This window comes from Penicillium hordei, assembly GCF_028827395.1.
Source record: "Penicillium hordei strain IBT 12815 chromosome Unknown utg000006l_segment0_segment0, whole genome shotgun sequence".
Lineage (NCBI taxonomy): Eukaryota > Fungi > Ascomycota > Eurotiomycetes > Eurotiales > Aspergillaceae > Penicillium > Penicillium hordei.
In genome coordinates, this window is record NW_026623147.1 from 2703218 (window position 1) to 2715429 (window position 12212).

At 49.2% G+C, this 12212-nt stretch overlaps 6 protein-coding genes across 6 annotated transcripts; 2 read left to right on the forward strand and 4 right to left on the reverse strand.

The window, feature by feature from the left end:
• Positions 1-1157: 1157 nt before the first annotated feature.
• On the forward strand, positions 1158-2003 carry N7537_011671 (uncharacterized protein; the record flags this gene model as incomplete). Its single annotated transcript, XM_056902725.1, has 1 exon — positions 1158-2003. The coding sequence occupies one exon, from the start codon at positions 1158-1160 to the stop codon at positions 2001-2003; it is 846 nt and encodes a 281-aa protein (XP_056748012.1).
• A 245-nt stretch (positions 2004-2248) lies between these two features.
• N7537_011672 (phosphatidylinositol-specific phospholipase C) lies at positions 2249-3391 on the reverse strand (the record flags this gene model as incomplete). The annotated part of the gene is made up of 1 exon (XM_056902726.1): positions 2249-3391. One exon carries the CDS (start codon positions 3389-3391, stop codon positions 2249-2251), a length of 1143 nt encoding a protein of 380 aa, XP_056748013.1.
• A 251-nt stretch (positions 3392-3642) lies between these two features.
• On the forward strand, positions 3643-5337 carry N7537_011673 (histidine phosphatase family protein; the record flags this gene model as incomplete). The annotated part of the gene is made up of 3 exons (XM_056902727.1): positions 3643-4164; positions 4223-5121; positions 5172-5337. The coding sequence occupies 3 exons, from the start codon at positions 3643-3645 to the stop codon at positions 5335-5337; spliced, it is 1587 nt and encodes a 528-aa protein (XP_056748014.1).
• Positions 5338-5877: 540 nt separating this feature from the next.
• N7537_011674 (MFS transporter) lies at positions 5878-7690 on the reverse strand (the record flags this gene model as incomplete). The annotated part of the gene is made up of 2 exons (XM_056902728.1): positions 5878-6803; positions 6877-7690. The coding sequence occupies 2 exons, from the start codon at positions 7688-7690 to the stop codon at positions 5878-5880; spliced, it is 1740 nt and encodes a 579-aa protein (XP_056748015.1).
• An 803-nt stretch (positions 7691-8493) lies between these two features.
• N7537_011675 (Zn(II)2Cys6 transcription factor) lies at positions 8494-10124 on the reverse strand (the record flags this gene model as incomplete). The annotated part of the gene is made up of 3 exons (XM_056902729.1): positions 9918-10124; positions 8581-9867; positions 8494-8525 (listed from the first exon to the last, which is right to left on the reverse strand). The coding sequence occupies exons 1-3, from the start codon at positions 10111-10113 to the stop codon at positions 8494-8496; spliced, it is 1515 nt and encodes a 504-aa protein (XP_056748016.1). The 5' UTR covers positions 10114-10124.
• A 421-nt stretch (positions 10125-10545) lies between these two features.
• N7537_011676 (H(+)-transporting V1 sector ATPase subunit H) lies at positions 10546-12096 on the reverse strand (the record flags this gene model as incomplete). The annotated part of the gene is made up of 3 exons (XM_056902730.1): positions 10546-11158; positions 11219-11744; positions 11802-12096. The coding sequence occupies 3 exons, from the start codon at positions 12094-12096 to the stop codon at positions 10546-10548; spliced, it is 1434 nt and encodes a 477-aa protein (XP_056748017.1).
• Between the last annotated feature and the right edge of the window lie 116 nt (positions 12097-12212).

Below are 12212 nucleotides of genomic sequence, written 5' to 3' on the forward strand. Positions count from 1 at the left end.
TACTACATTATCACTCTCATCGCTTATTTAGCACACCATTCTCCCTTGACGCCAAATTTCATCTTATCACCCGACCTACCAAAAGTGAAATCATTCATGCCGGCACCGCCTACACCATCGAGTGGAATGTGTCAAACCAATTCCATCTAGCGTTGTGTCAAATACAACCAAACTAATATCTTCATAGCCGACACTAAGAGTAGCGGCGGGAAATTCCATTGGAATGTTAGCAGCTCTTTCAGACCAGTGATAATTACTACCTCAAATTTGACTCTATCAACAATTGTGCCATCTATAATAAGTCCCCGAACTTCAATATCAAGACCTCAAATGAGTCAACAAAAATTACTAGCGCTTCCAAAGCGCTAATGACAACGACATCCGCCACTATTTCTCCTACAGGTCGGCCATAATTAATTTCACTGGCGCGACGGGTACATCTGCTCAGAGTGCATATGCAACTACCTCAGTACTGAACGGGACCGGCAGCCCGGCGACTCCTATTTTCGCTGCTCCATTTGCATTTGTGGGCGTTGCATCTGGTGGTATGTCGGCCTTTTCAGCCAAAACTGAGGGTGTTCGGTGTGAGAAGTTTAGAGTTTTAAGGAGTTGCGCGGAATGTATTCCCCTGGGAAATTGGTCCTACGGAGTACTTTCAGCATTTATATCCCAGGATTCTTCTTTCACCTTTAAACCCGCGTTTGAGATATCGAAATTGCAAAGTACCTCTCCCATGCCTCATCTGTCAAAATTCTCATCACACTACAAATGCTCAAGTAGTTCTGTTGTATCAAAAAAAAAGAGGCCCGAAAGATTCATAACCCCAGCAATACACTGTGGAAAGGGGGGAAAGTATATCTAAATGTCAACTGTTTTCTGGATTTTCCTAGGAATGTAGGGCTGCATGTCTGAGTGCTCAGCTTTCCTTGTTTCTAGATAATGTCATAGAAGGTCTAGTACACCATATAAACGGTGCTCCCCTTGCTCGACATGGATCCCCGTTTGTCATAATCAGTTAGCGACGTCATACATCACTATTTCATATGCTTCTTCTCTGATAATTCAAAACACTGCTTGTCGATTCCCATTACTCTACCCTGACCTCTGTTGAGCTTTCTGATCTATCGAACTAGGTCTGCCCATCAAGGAACAACAGCATGGCCTCTTCAACACCATTGGCGAAACGATCCATCTCTGAGCAAGAACCTCCGGGAGATGAACCGTTAAGCTCGCCCGCAAAAAGGCGCCGGGTCAATGCCGCTGATAGAACGTCCATTGAGACCACCGTCGTGCCCAAAGGCTCGGGAGACTTCATACCCCAATCTGTTTCCAAAATAGAGGCGTCAATCGAACGCGCCTTTAGCTTAAGAAGTTCATTCGAGGATGATAATTTGCCAATAGAATGCGATTGCCCACCGTTGCGTGGCCGATCCGACTATCGCGTCTGGCGCCACCGAATGAGGCTTGTTCTGAGGAACAATCTGCTATTGGATTTGGTTGAGGGAAAAATCGGTCAACTCCCTCCATCCCACTACTTGGAACCCCAATTAGACAGCCTGAACGAGGCAGCGAGGAAGATTATTAGTACAAATCTATCTGCCACTACCAGGCTGATTGTTCGCAAGATTCGAAACCCACAGAAGATGTGGGAGAAGCTGGAGAAACACTGCAAACCTTCTGATTGGAGTGTGGTGCGATCTGGCTGGCTTGAGTTGCAAAATATCAAATATAGCCAATGTTATGATGTCTGGGAGTATGTGTCTAAGGTGGACGATGCATGGAGATGCATCTGCCTTGATCATGAAGACATTCTTGAAAAACATGAATTCGCCCGTTGTGCAAGCCTCATGTGCTCTTTGGATACACCTAAGTGGGAAACTTGGAAGATGGGGTTTCTCTCTGGTCGCAGTATCAATATACCGAGCTGGGCAGGCCTAGTGGAGAGTTTGACATCGGCCGAGGACAATGGCATTGTATCCGATTTGATTGGCATTGCGATCTGATCGAAGGCGTGGCGAGGCGTCGCCATATGATATACTGTGACGGTGTTGTGCCTTCCCTTCATTTTTGTTTACAGTGTTACCTGGGGTCTCAGAATATCTAAGCTTCCAATCGTGGAATTCAGAGCGTAGATAGACTAGGGAGGTACAAGTAAATTCCTTGGGCTCTGCGATTGTACAATTGATTGATTCTCATGTTGGCTTGGTAGTTGACTATGCTGCTGCCAACGAATCTCTCATTTTGTACTTCACAAATCTAAGAATGTATCGATGAGGTCGGAGGGCTGCTCAAAGAAATCGAACATCACAATCCCCACTCGCTTGCCTTTCTGTCTTTCTAGGAAAGGTACTAGCTGCTGGTTAACCCCGCCAGCCGGCGTATAGTCAGTGCCGTTTCCCAGTGCCATGATCCTAGGCCAATCGGGAGGATTGTTTTCTATGTTGTTACTAGACGCCCAGGTCCAGAAGAGACTGTCCGGGTGTTGGCTAGTGGCTTTGCGGATGTGTTCTACTGTGGCGTTGTATTTCCACCTGATGTTCTCAATCGCACTGGACCCTGTCGCCGTGAGCGGCTGGTAGTAGTCTTCTATGTAGGCACTCAAGCTCTTGGCCGTGTTGTATTCCAGGGTGATATCTGGGTCGTTATCGGTCCAAAGACTAGGCGAGAAGTGCAGGCCGGGAAGTGCGGCTGTGTAAGAATCTGGAAGCTTGTCCAGGTCAAAGCGTCGCATGAGAGTGATCTTGCCACGCGAGTCACCCAGGGTGCCTAGTTCGTCGTTTGTTGGCATGAAATAGTGTCGCGCAACGGGGGAGGTGAGGATATTGTAAAGCTGCAGCTGCACGGCCGCATTGTTGGAGGCGTATAGGCCGGTCGAGCCTTGATACTGGAACGAAAGGAAAATAGTCTCCGAGGGGTGATCATCCAGCCACTGATAAAAGCCAAACAGCACATCATCGACTGTGGCTGTCTGCGAGAGCAGGGCCTGTGAATGGTAGAAGATAAGGGTGGTGTTTGTCGGATCGAAAGCATATCGCAGATCAAATGCCCGGATTCCCATATCGAGCATATCGATAAAAGGTGAATCTTGACACCGTAATGCCTCTGGCTCCGGAACAACAACCTGGTTGAGATCTGTGATGCCTTGCATGGCGTCTTGCGTCGCCTGGGTGTAATTCCATGTGGCACTGTCATGAGTGCCGGGAATGTTCATATGAACAAGCAAAGTTTCATCGGGATAGCTCTTCATCCATTCCGCTTTCCCTCCTGTGCTTTTTTTGTATGATCCAAATATTGGAGTGGCATTGTCAAGCACTGTCTGAAGTGCGAGATCCGCTAAGGCGGCAGACGCCAGGGGAAGCGCCATGGCCATAACAACTGCGACCTTCCACATCGTTTTGTAAATAGTTAGATTTCAGTCAACAGATACCGAAATATTGAACACAACATATGTACTAGGTAGCGTTATATATAGTGTTTGCTGGAAAAAAAAGCCCAGCCAATATTCTGCAAGGGGTACGCCAAGACCAGAGACGCAGTTGCCGGAAACATTGGGGAAACCAATTGTCGATCGCTTCAGCTAATCCACATCCGATGTTCAGAATGGTCGTTTAGCCCAAAGTCGGCTATACTATGTAGAGCCACATGGCTAATGGCACTCCCCAGGTTGGCTTGACGACGCCACGTGCACCGATTGCTAGGTCGCGACTGGTGCGACTGCGGTGGAGCTTCATTTTGTTTCTCGTCTTGGGTTTGCTAGCAATCAGTTCGGAAATCTACATATTCGAAGGTCTCCGACAGACTTGGTTTTTCTCACTTAAACCTATCTCCGTTATGCGCAGCCTCGTCTTGCTTTCTGTGGCAGCCTCAGTGCTGGGTCAAACCCCTGGGGACACCTTCTATCCCCCAACGCTGAATGATACATCATACATCAGCAACAGCTCGATTGGTACATATGGTGGTATCTATGAAGCTCCAACACATGGTCCAACTGGGGGCAGCCCCTACGGCACCTATGACTACTGTTCTATGCCGCATCCTCGTTCAGACGAATACGAGCTCCCCGATGCTCTAACCAACGGCTCAGCCAAGGGAAAGCTTGTGTACCTGGAGTATCTACAGCGTCACCAGCGGCGGACTCCGTACAACATTCTCCCAGGTGGGGAGGTAAGCAACTCTCAGATCCTGAGCTCGGCTCTCGGCTCAAACTAACTCCTTCCCCTAGAACCAAGCATATCACTGCGATGATGTGCGTCCGTATCTTTACGCAGGCCCCAACAGCGCAAGCGGCATCCAGCCCATGCCAATGTATGCACAGACATATCAGGACCCCACCAACCCCTTCACACCCAGCGTGAACGGCACCTGTCAGTACCCGCAGATCACCATCGGAGGAGTCCAGGACGGATATCAACATGGCAGGGACTTGTGGGGCGTCTACGGTAAGAAGCTTGGCTTGATTCCCGAGGAGCCAAACCAGCGCGTCTGGTTCCGCTCCAGTGAGTCTGCTCTCACCCAGGCCTCTGCGGGCGCCGTCCTGCGCGGCTTGTGGCCTCACTACAAGGGAGCCCTACCCCTGCACCAGATGGTTTCGTCTGTCGACACTGTCAACGAGGGATACTCTTGCGCTGCTGTCAGCTCTACTCTGTCGAGTCTGCAGTCTACCACACAGTGGAAAGAGCATCTAGCTGTCACAGAAGAGTTGCGCTCGAAGCTGGGCGCCATGTTGGGTGCGACCGAGAGTTCGTGGCAGAGTACCTTTGACCACTTTTCGGATAACTTCCAGGGACGTCTTTGCAACGGTTATGATCTGCCCTGCAGTCTGTCAAATTCTTCGGCCTGTGTCACGATGCAAATGGCCGAGGAGGTCTTCCGTGCTGGCGATTGGGAGTGGAACTATTACTGGCGCACGAACCCAGACGTGGTCAAGTACATCCAGGTTGTCGAGGGCTTGTTCATTGGCGAGATTATTTCTCGTCTACAAGCTGTCCTAGATGGGAAGTCTTCCCTTGATTACAGCCACGTCTTTATTCATGATGGGGATATCGGTCCTATCCTAGGTTCTCTGGGGATCGAGACACTTCGCTGGCCGGCCATGGCATCTAACATTGCATTCGAAGTTTGGTAAGTCAAATTGTCTTATGGTAAGCTAGGATTCACTGACAATTTTTCAGGGAGGCTAAAGATAGGGAGGATGGAAACTCTTTCTACGCCCGGGTTTTGTACAGTGGCCACCCCATACGAAGCATCCACGGTCTTCTTGACTGGGTTCCTCTCTCGGGGCTGATTGATATCATGAGGCCCTACGTCCCCGAGGATATTACCTCTCTCTGTGGATAGAAACAAGGTAGGGGTCGGCACCTTATGGTCTCATTAGATATTTCTAAGATAATCGTTTCAAAGTGATCCATTTCTAAAATTTATTCCCGTGCCAGCCAATCGGCACGCCCTCTTAATTCCAACCCATAGAAGAAACAGCACGGTTATTTTAGCCAGAGTGCTGCGGATCGTATCCCATAATTCAAACATACTAGCACTTATTCTCCGATGTAAATTACCACATAATATGGGTAGATCCCCGGCGTGCAAGCTAGGTGAGGTGCTAGCACTAACATTTCAAGTGCCGTCTAAGCACAAAAACCCAAAGAATGCGACTACTTACCTAGCCATTTCTTCTAGCCATGCTTCAGAAAAAGTACAATTATTCCAGGGACGAGAAACTCTTCGAGTATTATGTATTAATATTCTCATTATTTAACTATGACAATTTGTACGTTAGTCACTAAATATAACGCCGCTCTCTTTCTAATCGTTTTGCTCAACAAATATCCTGCAACAAATTGTCGTTAAAACTCGTAAGTAGGCAACCAAAAGATACACTCATTCCACCACCTCCGAGATAGCAAATTTGCTCAAAGCGCGAAGCCTACTACCATAGAAGTAAAGCAACCAGATACCAATGATACCAATGACGCTCAGTCCACCAAGAAGACTGACACCTCGAGCAACACCCAAGTTCCCAAACAGCGGGTGCGCAAACAGCACACTGCCACATGCAAGCGCACTGCGGAAGAAATCATTCGCAGCGAACAGACTAGCCGCGTATCTGGGGTAGGTGAGGGGAATATAAATGAAGATGCACTGCATGACGATGAATACCGTAGCGCCATAGATGGTGATACCAATGGTAGGCACAATCCAATGGATAGACGCACGAGCCGTCCAGGCAAAGATGAAAAGGCCAATCATAGGACCAAAAGATGCAGGCAGCGCAGGGACAAGGAAAGCCTCATTTACGGGGAAGCCGAAGCTGCGGATGCGACGATTCATCCAGAAGTGGATGTAGCTGGCGTAGATGGCAATTCCGATAATGCATGAAACCATGATACACAGGAAGACTAGACCAATCTGGCCGAGGTTCATGTTGTAGTCGACTGGATAGACCAAAGGGAAGACCTCGAAGAAGGAGTAGTAGATGCCGTAGATGATGGCCGTGTAGATCTGGACGAAGAGGACGGCGGGATCCTTGATGGTGATTTCCATGGGCTTGATCAGAGCGTCGACAGCAACGGCTGAGACCCGCATATTGCGCTGGTCAATTTCGGATTGCGACATGAAGCGGTTGTTATTGTGGATTTTACGTAGACGGGCGGCGCGTCGGAGCAGGATTGTTGCGCTGCTGGTTTCCGGTAGGAGCATGAACATCAGAATCAAAACCGGGGCGGAGGCCCAGATTGATTCGTAGAGGGACCAGCGCCAACCTTTGGCGGGGACGGCGAAGCCGCTGAGGAGGGGGCCAAGAGCAGCTGTGAAATCAAATTAGCATATGGACATGTATTGGGTATATATTGGGCGTGTGTGGAGTGGGAAGAAACTTACGTCCACAGTAGGCTGCAGAAACCCAGGCCATCATGGCATAAGGCAGGGCCATGAGGCTATACAAGTCTCCAATGGAAGCACCTCCAGATGCAAGACAGGGCGACCCAAAGAACCCTTGCAGAAAGCGTAGCACCATGAGGCCAGCGAAGTTATCAACCAAGGCTGTTGGAATGGAGATGATCACGAAGAGGAACATTGTGACGATGTAGACTGGGTTGCGTCCAATCACGGGGATTTCACTCAGTGGAGAGAAGACCAAGGGCCCGATACCATATCCCAGAACATAGAGTGACAACCCCAAAGTAGCGACCAAGGTGCTCACGCCAAACTCCTTCATGATACCCTCTGTTGAGGAGGTGTAGATGGCAGAAGTGGTATACACCACAAAGGTATATAGACAGATCATGGTAGTGATGAGAGCACGCTTGCGATTGGACCAGTTGTGTGGATTCTCCGAATCATCGGTATAGTACCAATCCACAAGGATGGAACCGTCCTTTGTTTTTCTGGGGGCGATGGGGATAGATTTGACTTTTTCGATTTCATGTTGTTCGTCAGCCACGAGGCGAGCTTCGGTGAATTGCATGGATGTTTCGGTAGAAGCCCTGCTTAGGGGCTCACTCTGTTCATGGTTTCGGTTAGAGCCTTGTTGAGTGACTTTCTTTTCATTGCTTTCATCGCTAGAGTTCAACAATTGGAGCCATGTGTCGGGAAGCTTGAAGTCGGGCTTTTCTTCGGGGTATTGGAAGTATTTATTCTTTGTCAAAAGACGAACAAGCTGCCCGAATGGGGCATCTCGAATGGCAGATTCCATTGGATAGGAACAAGAGAGACACCCTTAGGCGTTATAGTTTAATGTTGAATTGGATGATATATTATGAAATCAAACTTGTATTGAGAGGAATGGACAGACTATATACTTCTCAAGCAATACCCTATACCTTTCGAAACGTTTTAGTAATGACTGGAATACAAGTATTAGGAATCAAATGAGAAATCAATTGAAAATTCAATTGAAAAATTACTAATTCCAAAGCAAAGGATTTAATGATCGATAATCGGATATTACACCGATCCATGGATGAGTTTAGAGTCACCAATCAGGAGGACGCCATCCCAAGATCTCGTATATATCAATTCATCCGACCCCGATCCCGTATAAGGTTATCCGTATATTCTACCTGGAACTGGTGGATAGGGTTTGTATTGAATACGAGCTTATTATCTCTGACTCATCACGTCATTATAACCTTGGAACCTTGGAAGGTTCTGGCCGTTATATCTCGTACTTGGATTCGTCTTGGACGTTTTTGACATCTTTCAGTATCTCCATGACGCATAGTTGCATAAGTTAAAATAAAGTGGTAGCTTCAAAAATAAAAAAATATATTGTGTATAATTGGACAAAAAAAATAATTTTTATCACTAGCCACAGCTCCCAAACGCCAGGGCTTAAATAGGTACATGTGCACGCCAAACCCCCTGCCGACACCGACTCGTTGATAAAGTTATAGTGGTAACAAAGGAAGATAAGATATACAACCCGAACTGGAATAAAAAAAAAACACATGAATCATTGCACATGAGGCATTAACAGGCTCTCGTCGACTGGTTCCCCTAGTATGGGATGAAATCGAACTGCATTCGTTCTATGAATGAGATGTTGTTAGCATGAACAAAGGAACCGCTAAGAAAAGTTCTTACCGAGGAAATGGCTCCAGTCTTCTTCCTCGCTGAGTTGGTTAGACCAATACTGCTCGAGGAATCTCAATGACTGAAGAACGTTTGGAACGCGAATAGTGTCATGTAAGGATGATAGCAATTGCCTAACTGTATCTCGATCCTGACCACGCGCTTCGCAGCCCGCAATAAAGATTGGTGTCGTTAACATCACCCAAGGCGAGAGACCTGACGATGGCCCAATCTGCGCGGTACACTCCAGGATACGCTGGACCGACTGCTGCACTTCTGGCGAGGTAGTTGGTGTTTTCCGAAGTCGTCGATGAATCTGGATAAGCGCACTGTGTTGGAATGCCTCATTGCATAGCAGGAGCTGCTGAGCGCTCTCCGCAGACAAGCCTTCTGCGGCCCTAGGGTAAAATGAGGGCTGCGAGTTTGAGTCACGACTCATGAGCTGTCGAATTGCGAACTCCAAGGACGCAGCATCATCCTCAACACTGCCGTCAATCTCTCCTGCAACAAATCCCTGGGTAGCCTTCTCAATTTCATGACTTCGCCAGGCGGCAGCACCGATCTGCCTAAAGACAGCCGCAAGGTCTACGCTGAAACCCCAATAGTCATCTAAGTAATCAGTAGACCCGCCTAACCCCATCAAATCAGACGAGGCGAAGTCTGAAATATCTCCAATTGGTGGACCATTGCCCGTCAGTGCCGTAAGCGACACGATCGACCAGTACCAGCGATCCAAATACCGCCGGAAACCGCTTGTAGACCGCAGGGAATCCTCACCAGCGGCGTCCGATGCCCTCATCAATACCCTCGCCCCATCAATATGTGCTCTCCACGAGTTCGGGTTGATCGCCCCAGAATGGATCTCAGCTAGACAGAGCGTCCGAGCCGTCGCCACCAACGCCTCGGGGTCCTTGGACGAGGGATTCTGCAACTCTGTTCTGAAATGTTCAAGACTGAGAGCCATTAGCCGGGCGATATCCGGTGCTGATTTTACGCTTTCCGACTGGTTGTGTAGGGCTTGGATATGAATCGCCGATAGGGCCGTGGTAGCGTAGAGTAGGGAGGGAGTCTGAAGAGCCATTGGGATCAGCATGCGACATATGTCCTGCTGCATTCCCGAATGGCACGCGGTGATTTGAGAGGCATCGTTGATAAAATGGTGTAATAAGGCCTTTTGACTGGACGACAAGGACGAGAAGGGATCGACGGGTTGCGACAGAGTGAGATCTGATCCGGGTTTGGCGCTGGCTGACTGCACCGCCGTCTTGGTGGTGTAGATGAACTCTCCTGGTGAATATTCTGGAATGATCAGAACTATGTACAAGATCCCTCTGGTATAGAGTACATACCGAGTCTCTGCATGCCTCCTGTCCCGACGCAAGCACCAAACCTGGAGCGCGAAAACGCCCGTCCACCCCACTGCAACTGCATTGCATATTGGCATTGCTCGCCTGCAGTCTGGCAGCGACCGCAGTTCGGTCTCTGCTCGTCACATTTTTGTCGGCGTGCCTTACATCTCTTGCAACCTGTGAAGGATCTCGACATGAGTGCAAAGGGTTGGTGGGATGATCTTCTCGGCGAAGAATTCCTGCGGGGAATGGAAAGCTCCTCGGACATAACCCGCCCGGCAAATATAATTTCTGGGGAACAACAACAGGGGGTTCAAGTTATTACATTGGATTCTATAGGGAGCGATAGGGAGCGATCAACGGGTAACTCGTGTTCTTCTCTTCTCTTGTTGCATCGTTGCACATCTTGGGTTCTTTAGCGGTCGATCCCAAGATCCACCGGTTGGAGTATTGGAATATCAAAATCTAGGGGCTATGAAATTTCATAGATGAATATGATTCTAAGATCCCTCCAAAAAAAAAGGATCCGAGTATGCGCTATGGCAAGAAAATACAGAGTACATGCCTACCAGAGTATATGTTCATCCTGGAAAGCCATCAACATATCAGAAAAGTCCTCTTCAGGGGATTAGCCCTCAAAGGTATATCGAAGCCATTCACCGACGGCGTGCAAGCTCTCCCATCGTACTGATTCGTCTTGATCAACCATCAGTTCCATCACCCGCGTCTTTAAGCCTAGTCGCTCCAACTGCCCGCGGCGTTCAGGAACCTCCTTCACCAAGTGCCCTACGTCGCTGCAAGCAATAGCCAGCACCTGCTTGTCGTTCTCCCAACTCTTAGACAGAATTTCGGCCAATTTCTTTGGCAAAGCGCCGTTCGACTCCTCAACAATTCGTCGAGCGTTATCTTTCCAGAAGGTCGGGTTCTTGTGAGGGGGCGACCAGCGGAGGTGGCCCGTTTGAACTTCGGCAGCATATTCGTCAAAGGTTGTCTGTGTCTTGGTGTATTCATCCAGCATGGAAGAGAGCGCGCTGAGATCCTCGAGCAGGTCGGGGTCAGTCAGGTGACGACCAGCCAAATTGGTCAGGAGGGCGGGGAGTCGAAGGAACACGGCGATGGGCAGCAGAGTCGTCCGGTTACTGGAGCAAAGACTATACAAAGTTGCAACGAGCAAGCGAGTTGTCTTTTCTTTCGGTGAGAGACGCAGAAGGTGGATATAAAGTTGGATAATCTCATAGTTCCTAAGTGGGGTCAGTAGGCGCTCAGAGTGTCAAGCTATCGCTCGTCGTCACATCACTTACTCTTGAAGTTCCTCGCCAACGAGAGCGCCCTCGAACGCAAGCTGCCACAGAACAAGGAGCACCCGATATAGAAGCTGAAGGCCAACACCGCCGGCGAGACTAGGCTCGACGCTGCGAGTGCTGCTTCCCAGTATGCTTGCGTTGCTCACGTTGTCTTTAGCTCCAGCCGCAGCTCGAAGAGTGTCGATCAAGGGGGTCAAGGTCTCTTGACGTTGCGCCCAAAAGATCTCTCGGGCTCGGCTTGTTCTCAGCAGCTCTGAGAATCCTTGGACACCGATGTCCTGGAGCCCACTGTCCTGGTTCTTGGTTAAGGTGGAGAGGTAGGTGTAGAGCTGTGGGAGAGCCTCGTTGTCGCGCCGGGCAGGTTTGGATGAAGCAACTAGACTGTGCGACACGAGCGCCGTGAGGAAGGTGGACGTGAGCAGAGGAATGGGGTCTTCAGCGTTTGTCGAGTGCTGCAGGAACGGTAGGAAGGGCTTGTACGGTTCTGAGTGAGAAACAAGCGAGTTGGCCAGAGAAGGCACATCTATTAAATATTAGATCAACATTATTCCTCAGCTTCAGTTCTTCCAGTACCATATACCTTGAATCAAGTCCGAGGCTAGCACCAGTATATACTGCACAATATCGGTCCTTCGAGAGGCTAAGTCCAAGACACTCTTTCCCTGCGCGCCGCCAGCCAACAGATCTGTGTATCCAGCGAGATCTCCTTCTACCGTCTGGCGGCGTTGATCCTTGCGCACCTTATCCACCGCCTTGATCTTCCTCAAGTGGTCATCGGTGATGTTGCCCGCTCGGACGGCACCCTCCCACGGAATTGGTCGAGCTCGAATGTTATTCTGGAGGGAGCTGAGGTAGGTGGGTGGCTCCAGTGACATTGTGAGTGTAATATGGGAGATTTGGAGCCAGAAAAAGGAGCGTCGCTGGCTGTGAATGATACAAACTGGAGGTGTGTCCAGAGAGACGGGGGAGCTTGAGGATGACGGAAGCCTGT